Source organism: Anneissia japonica, unplaced genomic scaffold (assembly GCF_011630105.1).
Source record: "Anneissia japonica isolate Jap-2015-1 unplaced genomic scaffold, ASM1163010v1 scaffold519_len276752_cov174, whole genome shotgun sequence".
NCBI lineage: Eukaryota > Metazoa > Echinodermata > Crinoidea > Comatulida > Comatulidae > Anneissia > Anneissia japonica.
This window is the reverse complement of record NW_022712751.1, coordinates 53,084-72,848: the sequence shown is the minus strand read 5'-3', so window position 1 is coordinate 72,848 and position 19,765 is coordinate 53,084. Positions and strand designations below refer to the sequence as shown.

The window sequence follows — 19,765 nt, the reverse complement described above, 5'->3', positions numbered from 1 at the left end:
TTTTTTTTAATGGAGATATAAAGAGTCTGAGAGCGAAATTTCCGGCCATCTAGAGGTGCCATAATTAATAATAAATAACATTTTCTAAACCTCAGCCCCAACCATGGTGGGGCTTAGGTGGTATGGATCCTCCATATGTGAAAGTACCTCCCAGGGCCCAATCTATTTTGAACTTTTGGATCCACCACTGCAATGTATGGGCAAATCTCACATATTTGTCATATTACATAGATAATGTGGACAGTGCTTTAATCTTAAATAAGCATCCTCAAAGGAGGCATCATGTTATATTTGAAAATATAAAAAAATTATTTAATGAAATTCATCATCATATTTTGAAGGCAGTATTCTTAGAATTCTTCTTGAACGCTAATCGTTGTTAGACATCGCGTGCCTCTCTAATTTCCGCCATTCGGTGCGATTCCTTCTTGATGTTGAGTTTTGACAATTTACCATCCTGATGTTGTTAGTAAGTTATTCTCTATAAGTTTCTTCTATACCGGTAGTATGTATGTAAATTTATTTTAACTTTAATCATCGAGGTTATAGAATGTCTGGAAATACAAGTTACCCCACTGGCAGTGGAGGTCCCGATTAGGCTACAGATAGACAGAAACTCTTGGAAGCAGAACTTCCATTCCAGTGTTAAATTCGCTATTCTACGCCAACACACAGTTGTCACAATAGCAAATTTAAGCGTTGTATGGTATGCCACTACTTCTATTGGACTCACTAAATACACGATTGGCTGATATTGAAAAACGAGCCATGCAGGAATTCTAAGCAGCTGAGATTATGATGCGATAGGCACGAGTGCGAGTAATCCTAGACAACCAAGTAGGCCAAATATTGAAAAAAATGCCATTCATATGAACTTTAGTAATCCACTCGAAAAATTATGATTTGTATAGAAGATTGTGGCGAAGTTAAGAAATGTTAAATAAAACGGAGAAACTGTACAATAACTTATTTAACCTTTAATTGTCATTTGCCAACCTATTCCATTGGCCAAGGAGGCTGAGAAAGCATTTGAGAAATTGAAAATTCAGTAGTAGCAACGATAGCTGAATCTATCACTTTCGAAGTCGAACGGATGCATCGGATTCGGAAATTTTAAACCAAGACGGTCGCTAAGGGGCATTTATTTTCTGTCCACTGCTAGGACTATGAGCATAATGAAGCCGGATCTTAAAACAATTTTTTGACATGAAATCATGGAATGAACGCCGTGCGAACATTAGTTTCCAAGGTAATTTCAAATAAACAATACAAAAAGAATAGATTATTTTTAATCATACGGAATGGCCATGAACTAAAATTCTATTTTATTCATTAAAGGTTGACATAAAACAAAAACAACAAACCGAGTTTTTTCCAAACCGACGAGGAAAACGCTATTTGCATCACATGGCAGCTCGAATTCCGGTACCTGCTCTATGGCAAATGGTCTTTAGGGGTTTAATATTTCTAACGTAGTATTTTAATGTTCATGTATGCTTAACTGAAGGTTAATGCATCATTTGGATGCATATGTATTATGTGTATGCTATTTTGTTGACAATAAGTCCTTATGTTAGATAAGCCTTTAGGGGCAGCACAGTACATTAATTATGACTATCTGTGAGTGGCTGCCCCTACCTCTGTTTTACTACTGTACGTTGTACAATTCGTCGTTATTAAAATGACATATTATCATCATTTACTTTTATTTTGCGTAGCGTGTCTGACGTGTGAAAAAAAAATTCCCAGTAGATCAGTCAAGAAGAAAGTAATCTTTTTCTTACAAATTTCAGCTGAAGAATGGAACAACTGTCCAGGTTTGCAAGTCCATGTTTGCATCAACAGTTGGCCTTTCTCAAGACTGTTGCTGATTGGCTAACAAAAAGGTAGAAATCTTTTTCTTACAAATTTCAGCTGAAGAATGGAACATCTGTCCAGGTTTGCAAGTCCCTGTTGGCATCAACCCTTGGACTTTCTCAGGACTGTTGCTGATTGGCTAACCAACAACGATTACACCCCTAAAGGTGAAAATCCGCATATGGCCTCAAAATGTAAAGATGAAAAATGGCATGCAACTTTTATGAAACCCTGAAAAATGTACAGTATTATACAAATAGCATCTCCTAAACATCTGCTTTTTTTTTTGTTATTCCAGGCAAGACTGCGTATGTGGAAAGAAATGACATGGACTACTCTAATAAGTGGCTGATCTACCTTCTATGCCATCGCAATTGCACTATTGTAGAAATACTGCCACTTAATATAGAAATAAGAAATTCTTATACCCAGTCACAACACTCACTAAGCTCCACCCAGAGTACAAAAACGGATGCAGAGAATGAGAACGTTTCAGCCAAATTTTTAATGATGAAAACTTGTTGGTATTTATAGGCCTACCACTAAAAGATGAGTGCGATGTTTGCATCAGCCCGAAGTATTGCAATATTGATGCCATTACACAGATTAAGCAAAAAAGGAAAAAAGCTGCTGACAAAAATGCATCTAATGATGAAGTGTCTGTGTGGACTATGGACTTACAAGCTGTCTTATGTCCCAGAAAAGCTGGTACAATGTACTATAAAACTAAATTGCAAGTTCACAATTTTACATTGTAAGATTTGAAAAGTAAGGAGGGCTACTGCTATACGTGGGAAGAACATGTTTAAACAATGAGGGGTGTTGTGGACGTGTAATTTTTAATTCAACATTGTATTGCTGTTTTATTTTAAATTGTTGATAACATACCACTTCATCAAAAGGTTATTCATTTTTGTAAAGTCAGTCATAAAACTGCCTAAGTCACATGCCATTAACGATATTCAGTTAATTATGCGTTTCATATTTCGAAGATTGATGTAAAGAATATCTACAGATTTTCAGATAGGGCTGCTGTCCAGTACAAATGCAGGGATGCATTTGTCAACATTGCAGACTTTGCCGAGAAATTCCCTGACCTGAAAATTGAGCACATTTTATTTATTTTTTTTTTTTGGGTCAAGACATGGTAAAGAGCCAAGTGATGGCGGATCTGTGATCAAGAACAAAGCGTCAATGGCTGTGACATCTGGTGAAGCTGTATTCAATAATGCGAGACACCTGAAAATCATGGCAGAAGATACCACATGATGTCAGATGCCATCACTTCAAGAGGAAGATTAAATATGTCAAAGACAGAGGGAAGGCATGACGGGTTGGAGGTCAAAACAATTAAGGGGACGAGGATGTTACACGCCATCACGCCATCTACTACCGAAGGTCATATGATAAGAAACTGGACCTGCATTAGTTTCGATGGGGTTGATAAGGGCAAGCAGTAATGTAAATTCTGTGTCGCTATGGGAGGAACGGTTTCTATTTACAAGACAACAGAATGCTCAACGTCAAGTGATGGGGTGAATTTTAAGTGCAAGTTCATGAAGAAAATGGAAGAGAGCCAAATGCCATCCTCCTCCCTCATCGGTCTTGTCCAGTGATAAGGACTAACAAGGCTCTCCAGACAACCCCAACCATTAATGAATCAATATTGAATTGATATTGAAATGATCGTTAAATTTGAACATTAACAGTGCATGAACAAACATGCATTCTCAATTATAGAGAAAATTGCAACTGAATTGTCTTTGGTGAGAAAGCAACCTATAATATTATCATCAGCAGAAAATACAACTTATTACATTATTTTATTTCATGCCACTTGAATTTCAATAAATATTTTAAATGTTAATGTGTTATTTTTGTAAAAAAATTGTCAATTTTGTTTTTGTTTTTCTACTTTGAACAGATCAGAAATCATCCCAGGTCCTTTATCATCTTATATATAAAGATTATTCAGAACCAGTAAAATAACCTCACAACTATTAAGTATAGGTTGATCAAGCAAAAAATAAATGGTGTCCTTTGTTACATTAGTGAAAATGACTATCCATGTTGTAATTCAACCCTTGCAGCTCTTTGAAATGAATGGATATATGTCAACAGTTTTTATTCCTTAAGTTAGAATAGTTTACTTTCTGAAAATACCATCATTTGTACTGTAATGCAACTTCAAATTTTGAAGCCAATGTCACACTTTGTTTCCCAACTTGATGGAATCATATGTAAAATGCAAATCACAAACTTGCTTCTCGTTCAAATTTGATCACCAGTTCAGAATGCATGGTGTGAGGAAACATATCAACAGGCACTGCTTTGTTTGGATACCAGGCTTGTCCACGGGCATCCTCTCCATCTGGTTGGCACAATCTGAAATTTACAAGTATAGCACCAGAAAAAGTCATTTCATAGATAATAACGTAGAAAATCGTAAAATTATATATATATCATTTCATTTATTTTGCCTTCAAGAGATAACAAATCTATGGACATGAGAAAATAAAAGTCTATATCACATACAAATAACGAGGACAAGTGATCGTTAGCAAATCGACAGAATTGTCAAAAAGTGAAACAAATCAATGTCAAGTGGACCTCCAAGGTTGAATACAATACTGTACATGTAACAGTTAACAACCTCCTACCTCCTACATTACGTGCCATCGTGAAGACACCCCTATTATTGAAGAAAGAGAGAGTACCTACCATACAAGTTGAAACTGATGTGGGTTTGGGTTGGAGCTAGGTCACTATCTAAGTAAAAATTTGAGAAGTTCCATCCCAGTGGCGGCTTAAGCCCCATCGGACAGATCAAGAAAAACCGCCCCCCCCCCTCCAACCCGTTTCTTGTTGGGCAGTCGGACGAAAAAAAAACCTACACCATGTCAACACATATCTGTCACAGCAATCACTTCGTCTGGGTTGGATCAGTCAAGCAGAATGTAGAACAGTGAATCGACCATGTGCTACTCCGTTACATTGCCGGCGGAGCTGCTAACCAAAATATATTTCTCCAGTATTACTGACTTTAAATTTTTTACCCCGACAGGCTAGCCTTTTTTTTTTTTTTGCAAGTCATATTCATTTTAGTTTTCTTGGTTTTTAACCAACCAGGCTGATGCTTTTGTAGAGGTATGTGGCAGAAAATTCTTGTCAATACTGTGTATATCTCCTGGTCGAGTGAAACTCCTGGCAAAGCATAAATGGTGGACACATGATCAATCCCGATTATGATGATTGGAAAGAACAGATCAAGGCACACATTAGTAGATTCCGAGACACTTCCATCTGAGTTTACAAAGGAGCATTTCAATTTTGTTGACTTTAAACAAAATTAATATTGGAACAAAGTTTGTAAGGGAAAAAATGGAGCAAAGCGAGTGATCTGTGAACAGGCAGAGTCCTTTACGTACATTCCCATTCTTGACAACTGCTATCGAATGATAGGATTTTAGCAATGGTTTTAAAGTAGCCAAATAAACATAAACCTGAATTTGTTTATGATATCCACGATATTTCATGGTAACAATATGCGTGGGAAATTTATAAAGAAGAGAACTAAGATGTGGGCGGAGGGTATGCACTCTATACACGATTTTGTTACAGTGTTCTCTGTCTTAAAGAATTTGTTTTGTTATACTGTACTTTATCTTTCAGCAGCCAAGGATAAAAAGTTAATACAAGGCATTTTTGTATTCAATATTTCAAACTTAATTTGTTTAACTGCATAATTCATACTATCTTATCTTTCAGCAGGTTTCTTAACTTACCTTCCTAATCAGACTAAAAAAACATGGTTATGGACATTTGCTGCTTAAATATCACAGAGAAAGTTATAGAAGCCTGTAATGCAAAAGATTCTTGAATATGGTTTCATAAGAAACTCTAGTAAATGGTTTAATATACCATATATTACAGAAAAATTTCTGATATAAACAGGACTGTAAAGAGAAAGACTATAGAATAAGCGTGTATCAGTAAGACATGCCCATCAGATTGAACAGGGTACTCTCTGTTTTAAAGAATTTGTTTTGTTATACTCTACTGTATCTTTCAGCACCCAAGGATAAAAAGTTAATACAAGCCATTTGTATTCAATATTTCAAACTTAATTTGTTTAACTGCACAATTCATACTATCTTATCTTTCAGCGGGTTTCTTAACTTACCTTCCGAATCAGACAAAAAAAACATGGTTATGGACATTTGCTTCAATATCACAGAGAAAGTTATACAAGCCTGTAATGCAAAAGATTATTGAATATATGGTTTCATAAGAAACTCTAATATGCTTTAATATACCATATAAAAAAAATTCTGATATAAACAAGATTGTAAAGAGAAAGACTATAGAATATAGCTTTAATTTGAGGTATGTGCATCAGTAAGACATGCCCATCAGATTGAACAGGGTATAAAGAAAGGTTTGATGAGAAGTAGTTGTTGGTGGTGGGCTGATAAAAGCCAAGCACAGGGCTCAAATTGCGGGCTTATCTGGAAGGGTGAACCAACTTGAAGCAACAGTAGAACTAGCAAGCCACAGGGGCATATGTTGTGAAAACCAGGAATCCCAGTGGCTGCCTCACTTGACTGTATGAATCCCTCTAGCCAAAGACATCAAGCTTTTGCATGGAGTTGCCCAGTTGTGAGATGGAAGTGGCCCAACTAAAACAATTTTTTAGGTAGAAACAGTAGCAGGAAAAAAAGCTGCCAGAACTGCTTGAGGAATGGAACGCAACTGCATGCCACCATTGCTTTCATTGTGGCAGTGGTGGACATTTTCAGTTCCATTGCCCACAGAGGACATCGCAACCCCAAAAGGCCGCAGGCTATTTCGAAATATCAGCACAATTGCCTGAGTGAGTGTATTGCCAATATTTGTAATTGATTCTTCTTTTTAAAAATTTCAAAAATCATGTTTTATTTTTGTTGTTCAAACCCTGCATGTGCCTGATTAAACAATGATGGGATTAAATTGAATATACATTTATTTTTTTTTATTTCAACAATTATTTCTTTCATCTTTTCTTTGATATATACACAGTAGAAAATAATTAAATTGAGTAATAATAATATTAGAATAACTGTATAAATATTTTTCCCGCCGATATGAAATTTGTGAATGACATGATTGAAATTGGTGTTGCAATGCCCATGCTGTTGTTGCAAATGTCTGAAGGATAAATTCTATATGTCCATGACATGGTCTATAAATGATCCGGAACATGGTTCCCGCACCGTACAGTAAGTAAAATTACCCTATATGAATATATCCCAAGCAAGCAAATAAAACCTTCCCTTGACATGCGAGCAGGAAATAAATGATGATGATTCGCGGTCTGTCGAAGTATGTGTATCACTTTGATAAAACATGGTCAAAACGCGGGCACACTGCAAACCATTGTTGGTGTCATTGTTTCTATGGATACAGGAAAAGTCCTAGATACATGTCCTTTGCATAAGACATGTAATATCTGTGCAAAATACTCGGAATACAACAAGCAGTCCCAGAAGAATAAATATTGGTGGAAAACACACAGAAACAAATGCCGTAATGATTATGATGATTAAGTCTGAGCATGGAAACAGAGGGGAAAATAATGTGGGGGCATTTGATCGCAAAACACAACTTAATGTACACCCAAATTTTATGTGATGGAGACAGTAAAAGCTTTATCGAATTAAAAAACATATACAGGCCAGACCAAACCCCTGGAAAAACTGGACAGTATAGGCCATGTTGGCAAATGCACGTTCTGGGCCTTAGAGAAAATTTTAATCAAATTTAAAATAAAAATTCCTTGGCTGCGGCAAGGGAAGATTGACATCTGGGCCTCTCAGCCTCTCGGTTCAATAATGTGTCTGGGTTACCAGATAGAAATGCAATAAGGCTGAATGTGAACAAAATCCAATCAACGGTGTAAGAAGGAGAGTGAAACAAATGCAGCATGCGATCTTAGCAATTTTGTATCAATCCATGAAGTGGCACAAATATTGTTCTCCAAATACTGCCCAGAAGAAGCAAGCTAGTGTAAACTTCAGCATGAAGGGTCCTTGGATGACAGCAACTGCCACTTAGATGAAATATTCCTAAAAATATGCTTGCTACCATATTTCAGTGTCTTTCCGGCCCAGAGCAGCGCAAGATCAGAACAAAAGCTTCAACTCTCTTGAATTAGAATTTTTAATGCATTCATTGTTTAAAATAATTTCCCCACATTCACTCTTGGAAATAACATAAAGAAACCTCGATGTAGGAAGGAGACCCCAGGAAGAAAGAAATTGATTGATAATCAAATCAATTGATGAGAAAACCAGAATTACAGCACCTAGTCTTCTGGAATGCTACGATACTCCAGGTAATATATCTGAGATTTAAACGCCGATGTTAGCAGCAACTCAGAAACGGCGCCCGGGTCATTTCCCTGATTGCAGACAACCCGTACCCTGGCTCATCTAGAAGCCTGTGACAGGGAAAGATGGAGACTGTCAAAGAAATAGTGTGCAAGACCAAGTAAGAAGGTTTGGGAAGGTGTGACGACACAGGAATACATGGTGAATTTCAATTTATGCTAACTTTAAACCAATTTGCTACAACATACCTCCAATGGCTCATTGGAAGCTTGTTCTATCCTGTGAACAATATAATGTTTAATTCTATTATTTCTGAACATGCTTTAAAATTCAAATTCTAATTTTTTAAATATACACTTTTTAAATAATGTTAATGAAGATAATATTATGTAGTTGGTCACTCTATTGTAGATGTACTAAATGTGGAATGTAACTTGTTTTACTGTGTCATTGCTATTTGTTAGGGTTTACCAACTCTGTGTAGGCATTCAGCACTCGTTTAAATTAAATCCTTGCCTTCTATTTTGTCTTGATTGTTTTGTACTTTTAGTTTTTGTTGGGAAACTCACTTGATAAAATCGGTAAATGATTCCCCCTCTGGTTTGCAAGACACGTAGATCAACCTCCTGATGGACTCACAGTTACGTAATGTTTTTACAACACTTGAATCTGCAAAAGATATAATACAGTTACATAAAATATATAGAAAACACAATAATACTGCCTGAAAAATTTCAGGCCTTTCTGAGAAACTCCCCAAGTTAACAGTCGCTAAGCATCATTCTTGTAGCCTCTTATTTTTTGTTTTTACCAAAATGGCCCCAATGCACTGTAGCTTGCTACAGTTTCCATTTGTATTATATCTTTCTTACTAATGATTCGGAACAGTCAAGCTCGGCATCAATCTGGCGGCGTCTAATTTTCTATATTTTTTACAGAAACAGCTCCAATCACTGTAGCTGCAATATCCATTAGTATCATGAACGTCCTTATCAATGTTTGTAGTGATTGTTATTACAATATAGGAATCCGAAGTTTCCAAATACTATTGTGAGCAAATCAACTAAAAACATAATGTGAGACAAACACAATAGTTCTGTGGTTAAACACAATTTTGAAAAAAGACGACTTGGCGGTTATGATGTGTATTACACCAATTTAAACAAACTTTTTTTCTTGTGAGATGCTATCAAAGAAGAATAGCTATACTATTGAATCAATCTGTTCTGTAGAATGAAGTAACTTACGAATTCCACTGCGTGCTGGATCTACGACTGCGAGCACTTCTTGGTTAGGCTCCAGGCAAGACAGAACATGTGGTAACACTTTCTCAACTGATCCGCACACAAATTCTGCATTATTTATACCTTCAAAGAAATGAACACAATATACAGTAAAAAACAATGTAGTAATAATATAATTATTTAAGCTTACTAGTAAAACCAATTATTAAACATATAGATGCATCTCATATTCTATACCGTTGCTTCTAGGACTCACACTACCTTCACGAATTGACCTATGACATGCTTTCATAGGTCAATTCCTTCACTTGTCACATACTTCTTCACTCCACATGCTTCAGCACATTCCATCACTCAGTTTATCTTTCACCGCACTTTACCATAACTCCATGCATTCAAATTTTGTAGACTGATAATGGACTGCTTTGCACTACAGTATTTTAAAAATAAATTTTTTCGTTGTCATCTTGATTGACTTCAAGAACCCCTAAATCACAGTGCAGCCCCAGTACCAACATATAACAAATACATTTTCCCTTTATCTCACATAACAATCATGTGAGGGGTAAAAGTGTAAAACCCAATGCTGGCCCAGTTTAAACTGGGTCTTCTCACCAAGAAGCAGGACCAATACTTTTCGGCCAATCGTTCAACTCTATCAAAGTAAGATTTAAAAAAAAAAATTTAATGATAATGAGAGAATATTTACCATTGATTTCAGCATTCACCTTTGCGTCTCTCACAGCCTGTTCCACAATCTCAATACCAATAACTTTATGAACACTTCTAGCGAGATATAAACCAATAGTTCCAGTGCCACAATACAGGTCCACCAGTACTATTTGTTTTTCACTACCTTCAATCAAAAGCTCTTTAATAGTTGAGTATAACATTTCTGCGCATTTCGTATTCGGTTGGAAGAACGCAAGTGGAGATATGCGAAAGGTCAGGTCATGAAGTTTTTCATACAGATATCTTTCACCATGCAATAACTCGATTGAGCTATCATCATACGTCCTTGTTTTAGAGCTAGAACAAAATAACATAAATAAGAAAGTTAGATTAGTTTGTTTACTATTTTATATTTAATATGTATGGGGTGGTCATGTAGGTTGTGTAAAGCTTCCAATTAAGGTGTCCTCGGTTCAAATCCTGCATGCACTACGATCACTTTTCAATAGTTTATAGCACTGCATTTCATTCTACCCTGTAATAAGTAGGAAGCTGCTTGCTGTTGAATGACAAAACAACAACAAAAGCAAGTCGTTATATATATTTTACATCATTTGGTTTGCTTGAATTTTTTATCTGCCAAGTAATTTTTTTTCCATTTTATGCCTTGCTCTTGTATGTCCAGCCAATTAAGCCTTTTATTTCACAGCAAAACATAGCCACTCATTACCAAAAAAAATGAAAGGAAAGCACCATTAAATCCAGTAGGCTACAGAACAGATGAGGCCTACTAACCAAACTCAGGGGGAGCCTAGCCTTGTTATTTAGCATTTAAAATATTTAGACTAACTTGCCAACACAAACCAAAAAAAAGTTGTTTTATCTGGGCATTCAATTGGCACTTCCAAAAAACAATCTCAGAAAGTAAGTGTATGATTATAGAGTACTAATAAAACTAGAGTGACAGCAACTATTGGACTGTATCTGCATATTTTTATACTCCTCAAACCACCAAACCATACTATATATTTCTCTACAGGAATGTTAAAAAAAATAATATACTGTGCTAAATGCTTGCAGTACACCATGTAGATAGTTCTGGAAAGAACTGGTGTCATTGAGAATGTCTCAAGATTTTGATTGAGTTGCAATTCAATCGTCTTCAGGAGCAGATATTATTCTCTTGATGGTGATTGAAGCAACTCAATCCAAATTTCAGGACATTCTCAACAACAACAGCAGCAGCAGTTCTTTTCCGCAAGCATTTAACACATCATTAGTTTGCAAGCATTTAACACACTATTACTTTGCCATGCAAACCCTCAAACAATAATATATTATAACAATGTGGTATGAATTTACCTGCTCTGTAGAAAGAGTGATGTTATACTGTCTTGATTTCCTTTTAGAAAAAATTGTTTCAGGTCTTCTTTGTGAATATCTAACTGTGATTGGTTCAAAGATCTAGGATTGAACTGTACGATGGCCGCCATGTTCCCAGCAAGGTTGCTCCGAACGGTGCACCCTCGCCAATGCCCGTCATCATGGAAGACCAACATCACACCTAGAGGACTTTGCCGTAAGAACTCCTCATACAACTTTAATAGAAAAATAAACATAAGAAAATAAATGAAAAAAAATTGTTAATGTTAAAACAGTAAAGAAACAATATTCTTTTGGAAGTAAATTATTGATATATTATTTAATAATAATTACTGCTGCTGTTGTTATAATTATTACTGATTTTTAATGTTTTAATCATTATTTATTTTACATTTTTAGATCCATGACAGTGAAATCATACATTTGTGACTAGCTTTTACTGTTTACTTAATCAATAATGTAATGAGGATATTATCATGCACTTTTGAACACGGTAAATAATATTATTATTATTATTATTATTATTATTATTATTATTATTAATATTATTATTGTATGTTGTACAAATTTAATAATACAAATTTTTATCACATTTTGAAATGAAAATAAAAAACAAAATGTAATCCAATAATAATAATCAAATAATTTGTGTATTTCCTACCTTTCCTATTCTTTTATGTGCACTGCTGATATTTAAGCATTTTTCTGCTGACACACAAACAACATTTTTCTCTTGAAGTAAAAAATAATAGAAAAGAAAAGGTTATATATTTTCAGCCCATATCACACTAAATGTTTCTATATAATACAATCAACAACTATAATATAAACATTTGAGATGGGTACGAGAGGCTTTAAGTATTACATTTATTCAACAAGGCTCTAAAATTATGATTTATTGACAATTGGAAGGATACACAGATCTTTCACTGTTTTGAATTTTGAATTTAACTACATTTGATAACTGAAATGAGCCGGTTCAGCATATTAAAATTGCTTTAAAAAGCTTTGTTGTTGAAATACTAATTACTACTACATAATTACCAATTCATATACAGCCTTAACCTCCTATCGAGGCCACCTTTGGGACCTGAAAATTTGGGGTGGTCTCTGGGGTCCAATCTCCAATTTGAAAGCTGGCTTCTTGTTAGAAGGATTGTTCTTTGAGAAAGTGGTTCCAGTTCTTTGAATTAAAAGGATCTCATAATTTAAGGGGTCCCGGAATTGAAGGGTATCAAATTGGAGGGTGAATTATATTTGAATTTTTACTCACTTTTCCAACTTCCTACTAACATTCCAACTGTTTTTTCATTACCATCTTGTCCAACACCAACACTAAAATCAGACTTGTTACGATAACCTTCCACTTGAGGCTATAAATAGAAAAAATAAAGTTCTACTTTTATACACAACAGCCAAGTTTGTCTTTATATTCATTAACTTCACAGATTAGGTGACAATTATGCACTTATCTTTGAATATACAGTATTTTCATTAAAGTTTTGAATTTTCAGTTGAAAAGTATCTTAGTACTCATAGAGGATGAGGCAATGTGATGGGCCTCATGTCATCTCATAAAAGTGAACACAAATTAATTGGCATGGGGAAAAACTACTAAAATTTAACTTGAATAGAGATAGGACTACCATACGAAGGATTTCCATAAAAATTGGAATTTCTACTAGAAAGTATATAAGACAACTAATTGCAACTTTATTGGAAGGTTTTCAAAAATTCTCTGTGTGCGGTAGTGACAAAAGTAGCAGGTGAATGTGCGTCTGCAATCACAAGAAGTGCCAACTGTGAGTCTTGAAGCACAGGGAAATTATAGAAGGCTTGTGATATTAAACCACTCATGTACTGTACTAACATTTTAAATCTACAATGTAATTATATAATATATAAATATTAATATTATCAATAATGTTATCTGCATAGTTTATAGCCGATTCTGTTATTTTAAAACTTTAAAGTACGAGACTGAATTTCAAGCGAGAGCAAATTTTAAAGTCTATATGCAAAACAGCCGGATTTCAAATGTTACAAGTGGAGAATAATGGCAATAAAGTGCTATTTTTATTCTTTCCTACAAATTAATTTCCAGAATACATTAAAATTAATTTTATAAAGTAAGTACAAACCGAAGGAATGACTTCTGACAACGGACAGCATAATCCAGCATGTTCTCTAGTGTTTGTTAAAGTTCTGATATTCCCCGTTGCTGCTTCCAATTGGATCAACTCATTTGTTAGTTTCTGAAGCAAAGACTTCATTCTCAAGTATTTCAGTTTAAGTTGCATTTCGTATGGAATTTTCCAAAGTGGACAGGTTGCATGCATCATCTGTTCACAGGAATTGCTGTTGACTGAACTGCTGCAAAAACTGGTATTATTCTGAGATCGACTAAAAATAACATAGAAAATATACAGTGAAGTACCTTGGGTACTGTTAAGCGGGGCACTCACTGAAAGAATTCAACAAGACGACGTGCGCGCAACAGATCTTTTTTAATGACGATCCAATCAGACTGCCACTGCCAATTAGCAGACAGTGTCGCGTCATTCTAGCGCTCACAGGGAGCGTGGTTGGATTCCTGGTCGACGGTCCCACAACGCAGTGAGTGCGCGGCTTTAAAAGGCATTTGGACGCCGTCAGTGTTTTTTTTCAATGTAAAATTTAATGTATAATGTATAGCACCCACTTGAATTAACTCAAGGCGATTTTTCCTCTTGTCATTGGATACAGAAACTAATCATATACAACATGCATTTCCACTCCCTGGGAATTAGTTTCGCGTGTAATACAGCACTACCAATTCCATTCCAAATAATTTGCCTCCTACCAGGTACCTATTTACACTCCTGAATGGAGAGGCAAACACATTGAGCACAAGGACACAGTGTGATGAGCATCAGTCAACTGACATACCCATGACTTCCATTAAATATCCATCTTTTACATTAATATTTTGCCATACTTTTAGTGCCATATTGTTAAAAGTTAAGACCCTAAATTAGTAATTTAAGCATTTTTTACGTCCATTTTACTGTACAGTGGGCAAAGGCAATACTTACAATGTTTGTGTAAAATACCTCTATCTAGCTTTGCTTCAATCCAGCCCTGAATCAATGCTGATGCTGAAGCTTGGCTATGATTTGGATTTCTCTAAATCAGGTGCGCAAATATCATCGTCAGCTGATTTATAAAGGTATTGTCAATCAAGAACTAATATACGGTGGCAGCAATGCACGCAACACTTTTCCTGCCTGTTCAGGAGATATACTTCAGATCGCCATACATTTAGGAACAGGCAATATATTTTTTACTACACAAAGCTGTACGGCCCAATTATGCATGCAATTTCAATTCTTCATGTAAATGCTGAGGTAAGGAGAAGCTATCACCAATATTTTTGTAATACTTTTGTGTAAGCTGTAAGCAAGGAAGCATAACAAAAAGAATGTGAAAACACAAGAAGCAACAAAAAAAAAATCCTGTTACCCTACCCAAGTTGCAACACTGACATCTGAAAAACACCAACTACAAAACCAATTAAATGTAAATCAATAATTTAGCAACATCAGGAAGGAAATGAAAATGTGATTCATAAACATTGAAAACTTTGAATTATCTAAATATTCAAATATCTGCACAATCTGCAATAATGGAGTTAACAAGAGAGCTTGACGGAAGACTCAACTGAAGCCGGGATATGTTTAAGACTTAGATTCAAGAGGTGGACAGTGTCAACGTTAAGAGTCATTGGATAGCGATATACAGAAAAAAACAGACAATAAAGAGCCTAAAAAAGATTGTTACAGGATCATCAACAATGGAATTATGTTGGAATTCTCCAATATGAAGTGAAAATCAAAGACAACCTTGTACATTCAGCCACAAGTGGAGAACAACAAAAAGAAAGAAAATTATGTTGTATTGACAAGAAGTGGGCTAGTTGTTATGATTAATGGTGCCACCATAAATTTGAAGTTTCCCTTTTAGCAATGTTCAAATTCATTGTCTGGATGGACTCTGTCTCACAAATGGAGAACAGTAATAGAAATTTTACATATTGATGTCAGATTAAAATGTATTATACACCACTACCTCATTCAAGTATGATTTCTTTTTAACTTTTGTGAAAACATATGTTGGCAGAGTCTGTACACCATTAAATACAAGACTGCTATTGGGGGAGGGGGTAAATATATATAGCAGGGATGATTGCCTACTTAAGATGTTCTATATATGTCTCTTTCTTCACCCAGGAGTATAATAAAGTGTACTGTACCTGTCAATTTGAACATATTGGTACATAGCTAAAAGTACTGATATGCCTATAAATATTTCCTAGGGAGAACACACACTGCATGACTGTCATGTATCCAATGGCAAAAATAAAGGCTTCAACCTATTGGTAACTTTATGTACTTTTGTGAGACTAAAACCAGATAAAAAAAAAAAAACTTGTCTTTTTTGTGCATGTTTTGAGGTATTCATTCAAATTGTAGAAAATATTTTTTAGTGATTCTTTACAATTTAAAAAAAGAGAAAAATTTTAATTGTCACCTTTAAATTCACAGTGTCAAGCACTGTAATCATGATTCACAAAATGTCCTCTTTACAGGTAAATTAGAAATTAATAATGAAAGGACGGTGTGTGATACTTTGTTTCTTAATATCTCATGCAAATAAAATAAAATGTTTGGTATTTTAATTTTTAGCTAAAACAATTTGTTCAACCTTAGCCTGTACTGGCTCCGCTATGCTACAAACTTCATCTTATTGTGAGTTGGTCAAATATTGCATCAAATATGGCAACAGACTGAATCAGATATTGTGTCAGATATCATTTCAGATTGAATCAGATACTATATTATATTAAACTGCATCAGACTGCTTTTTTTAGTCAAATCAGGCAAGGCTAATTTTCACACTTATATTTATAAAGTTTAATCATGACAGCGTTTTGTTCAAAATCATGTTCCATCTTGTAACTGTGCTTTCCATTATATAAAGATGGGAATAACCTTTACTTGTCCCAACTACTGCTCAAATGAGGAATTTACTGATGTTCTGTGAGCTGAAAATCTTCAAAATCTGTATAAAAAGCCTTTGTTGTATTAGTAAACAGCAAGTCAGATTCCCTCACACAATTGATACTGTAAAAGTCAGATGGTAGGAATAGTACAGGTTTTTATAGTCATGACTTTTGTCTTAGATGCCATCCTCATTTGTTGAGAAAATAGTGTGCATGCCTTTCTGTTCCAGTACGATCTGTGCAGTTATTTGATGGCCTTCATGTATTCTTTGAGCAATTTCATCAGGTTTATTGGTTGTTATTCCTAGGATAAAACAAGTCAAGTATACATACTGCTACATTTCTGTCCACTGTCCTTCATGTTGTCCAATCTTATTGAGAATGATGACAATCCTTGTATAACAAAAAGTAATCATGCTTTTCACTGTAGAATTTGTTAAAGCAGTCTTCTGGATATAGCAAATTACTGAATTTGGTTTGCAAATACATAACCACACCTGTAGAAAGATTAGCAATCCATAAAAGCTTCGCAAAATATTTATCAGAACTGTCTGCAGTTGATCTCTCCAATGCAATATCAAGTCAGACCAGTTCATTTTCCAAAGGTCTTTATCAGAGGAAGTCCGTCAAATCTTGCCAAAGTATGTAGTGCGTAATTACTACAATATTTTCAAAGTCTGTAGCAATAATCCAGCCACTTTACAGTCCAAGTTTAATTTGATAATATATAAGCTCACACTACCAATCAACATTCATTTATTAGATTTGCAGATATCTAAGCAGCAGATTCTTTAGATTGCAATATCTATTGATGCTCTTTAAAAGTTTCATTCTAAACTGCATATTTTTGTATATTGTATGCTTTTCATGTGCATTAACATTTGAGACACTAGTGAGGCTGACCATTGAATTTATACGCAGTCATGCATTATGCTTCATTCCCTGAGGAGTATTCCAAAGACCTGAATTTCTTTTTTTTTACCATATTTACAGAGGGTGACCCTTAAAGCTTATCCCAGGTTGGCTCATATTCAGGGGATCTCTTTAAAAAAAATGAAATAATGGGATGCTTTTATCAGTCTCTTTATGAGGATTAGGCAGTGAGTGGAGTTGTTTTTAGTCGTGAGAAAAAAATCCTGTTTTCACAGGAATTGAACCCAGAACCTTGGGATTAGAAGGCAAGCATCTTAACCACTAATCTATTCAACTCCACTCCAAATCTGCAAACAAAAAATATACCAAGTATGCATTTTATGAAGAAAGAGTAATGGAGATTTCGTGGGAACACAAAACATTTCTACTGTAGAAAAAAGATGGGATCAAAGAACTTGAAAAAAAGAAACCGGAAAGTATGAAAGGAAACTGAAGAGACCGAGAGTTCCAGACATAAATGATAATTCAACTTCCGATGAAGATGATTTACGACTAGGAATATGCAGAGATGGATTTGTATTTGTCAGTATAAAATTACTTTCTGACTCCATGCAAGCCAATTTGATTTTTTCTAATTGTAAAAATGTACAGATAGCAAGCAAGGATTCTGTCACTACATACACATACAATGCACTAAATTTGACTGGGAAAGTGTTTTTCAGACATTAATTAAAAGCTGTACATTAAGTGGCAACAGAATCACGAGTGAAATTTGAACCCCAAAGGATCAGAATCTCCCATCCTGAGGGTGCTGTTAGTATATTCAATCGTTCTGTTGAAACGAGAAATCTCAGATATACAAAGTATTTAGGTGATGGAGACACAGCATCCTACAAAAAGTTGCTGAAGAGAAGCCATACATCCCTAAGTGTGAAATCACCAAACTGCAATGTGTCGGGCACGTTCAGAAACGGTGCGGTAAGTGGTTGAGTGACTTACTGTAAAAACCAAAAAAAAAAAGGAACTACACTGTCAGATATTAAGGTATCAATGCACTACAGAACTACTATATGTCATTGTCATTAGAAAAAATACCAATAATTTGTATGGCATGGTACAACCTGCAAAAAGCCGTACTTCCGCACATAGCTTTGTCAGACAGCAACCTACAACACCATGCCTCTCTGGAGAGGATGCGTGGTGCAATTACAAGAGATCCAGTTGCCTACAAACATAAATATGGACTACAAAAGGCCACTGAAAAGGAAGTGGAGCCTATTTTCCCTTTTGTGGCATCAGAGAATCTGTTGAGCATGCCTAGACAAAAGACTCAGAATATACTTGTGTTACTTGTTGTGTTGTGCTGTGTTGAGTGTCCAGGTGCATCTCAGAGAGCATTGCCTCAACTACCTTACAAGTTGCAACCATACTTACAAGCAACACTACAGCTGCACTGCTTGTGGTACAACAGTAAGTTGCTAGCATTTCAGAAGCATGCACAAGTGGCACAACAGATCCACTCACATCTGCCACTTGTGATATTGAAAGATCGCTAAAAATGCAGCAAGTACAAGTCAGTTCCAGGCACTGCATACTGTATAAGATACACCTGAAAAAATTAAATTGAAGAACTACTTTGTGCTCTAATATGGCCCACTTAGATTGCATAGATGGGGACAAAAATTACATTTGTCACACATGTGATAATGATTCCGAGATGAGATTGGAAAAGTATGTACCAATGACCCTGTATTAATATTGGACCATTCTTAAAAGTCATTTAAGATGTTCTAGATGGTACTTGTACTCAGGCTCTTAGAACAAGCACCCCAGAAGAATTAAGTTCTGGAGAAGACAACGATCCTAGCTACACCCCAGACGAGTTTCCAATTAAACCAATTTCATTGCATGATATTGGAGGATCTGGAAGAAGTGAAAAAGAAGTGTCTGTGACGCTAAAATTAAGGCATTGCTTTAAAATTTGGAATGCCCTGCAAACATTTTTAAGCTGTTATGAGTAGTTTTAAAACTTTTGTATTATATTATGTTCACTACTGAGGAAGTGGTCAGCTGCCAGGAAAAGCTTATCCATTTATATATGTATAGAGCACAAACACCACAAAGACAGATTTGACTCCCTTATATTTTTTTATGGAGAATTTTGTGCTAAAATTTCTTTTAGGCAAAACTATTATTCCCTTTCTACTTTTGTATTACAGGGTCAGCTGTAAGGAAAGGATTTAATTAATTTATTTATTTGGATGGTGTATGAAAACCACAAAGACACACTTGGCTGTTGTCATAAGCCACTATTTTACTAATGTCAA

At 35.3% G+C, this 19,765-nt stretch overlaps 1 protein-coding gene across 3 annotated transcripts in view; it reads right to left on the bottom strand.

The window, feature by feature from the left end:
- The window catches only part of LOC117108184 (tRNA (uracil(54)-C(5))-methyltransferase homolog), a 29,294-nt gene continuing 9,529 nt past the window's right edge, over positions 1 to 19,765 (bottom strand). The window contains exons 1-9 of one of the 3 annotated variants that reach the window (XM_033250146.1): positions 16,268 to 16,960; positions 13,666 to 13,927; positions 12,798 to 12,897; positions 12,186 to 12,256; positions 11,504 to 11,739; positions 10,179 to 10,498; positions 9,473 to 9,592; positions 8,795 to 8,894; positions 1 to 4,242 (exon numbers count right to left, since the gene is read on the bottom strand). In XM_033250146.1, coding sequence (XP_033106037.1) covers positions 4,110 to 4,242; positions 8,795 to 8,894; positions 9,473 to 9,592; positions 10,179 to 10,498; positions 11,504 to 11,739; positions 12,186 to 12,256; positions 12,798 to 12,897; positions 13,666 to 13,866 — 1,281 coding nt within the window. In that variant the 5' untranslated portion in view covers positions 13,867 to 13,927; positions 16,268 to 16,960 and the 3' untranslated portion in view covers positions 1 to 4,109. Of the gene's footprint in view, positions 4,243 to 8,794; positions 8,895 to 9,472; positions 9,593 to 10,178; positions 10,499 to 11,503; positions 11,740 to 12,185; positions 12,257 to 12,797; positions 12,898 to 13,665; positions 13,928 to 16,267; positions 16,961 to 19,765 lie in introns of those variants that run through there. The other 2 variants (XM_033250147.1, XM_033250145.1) reach the window with 2 other exon arrangements.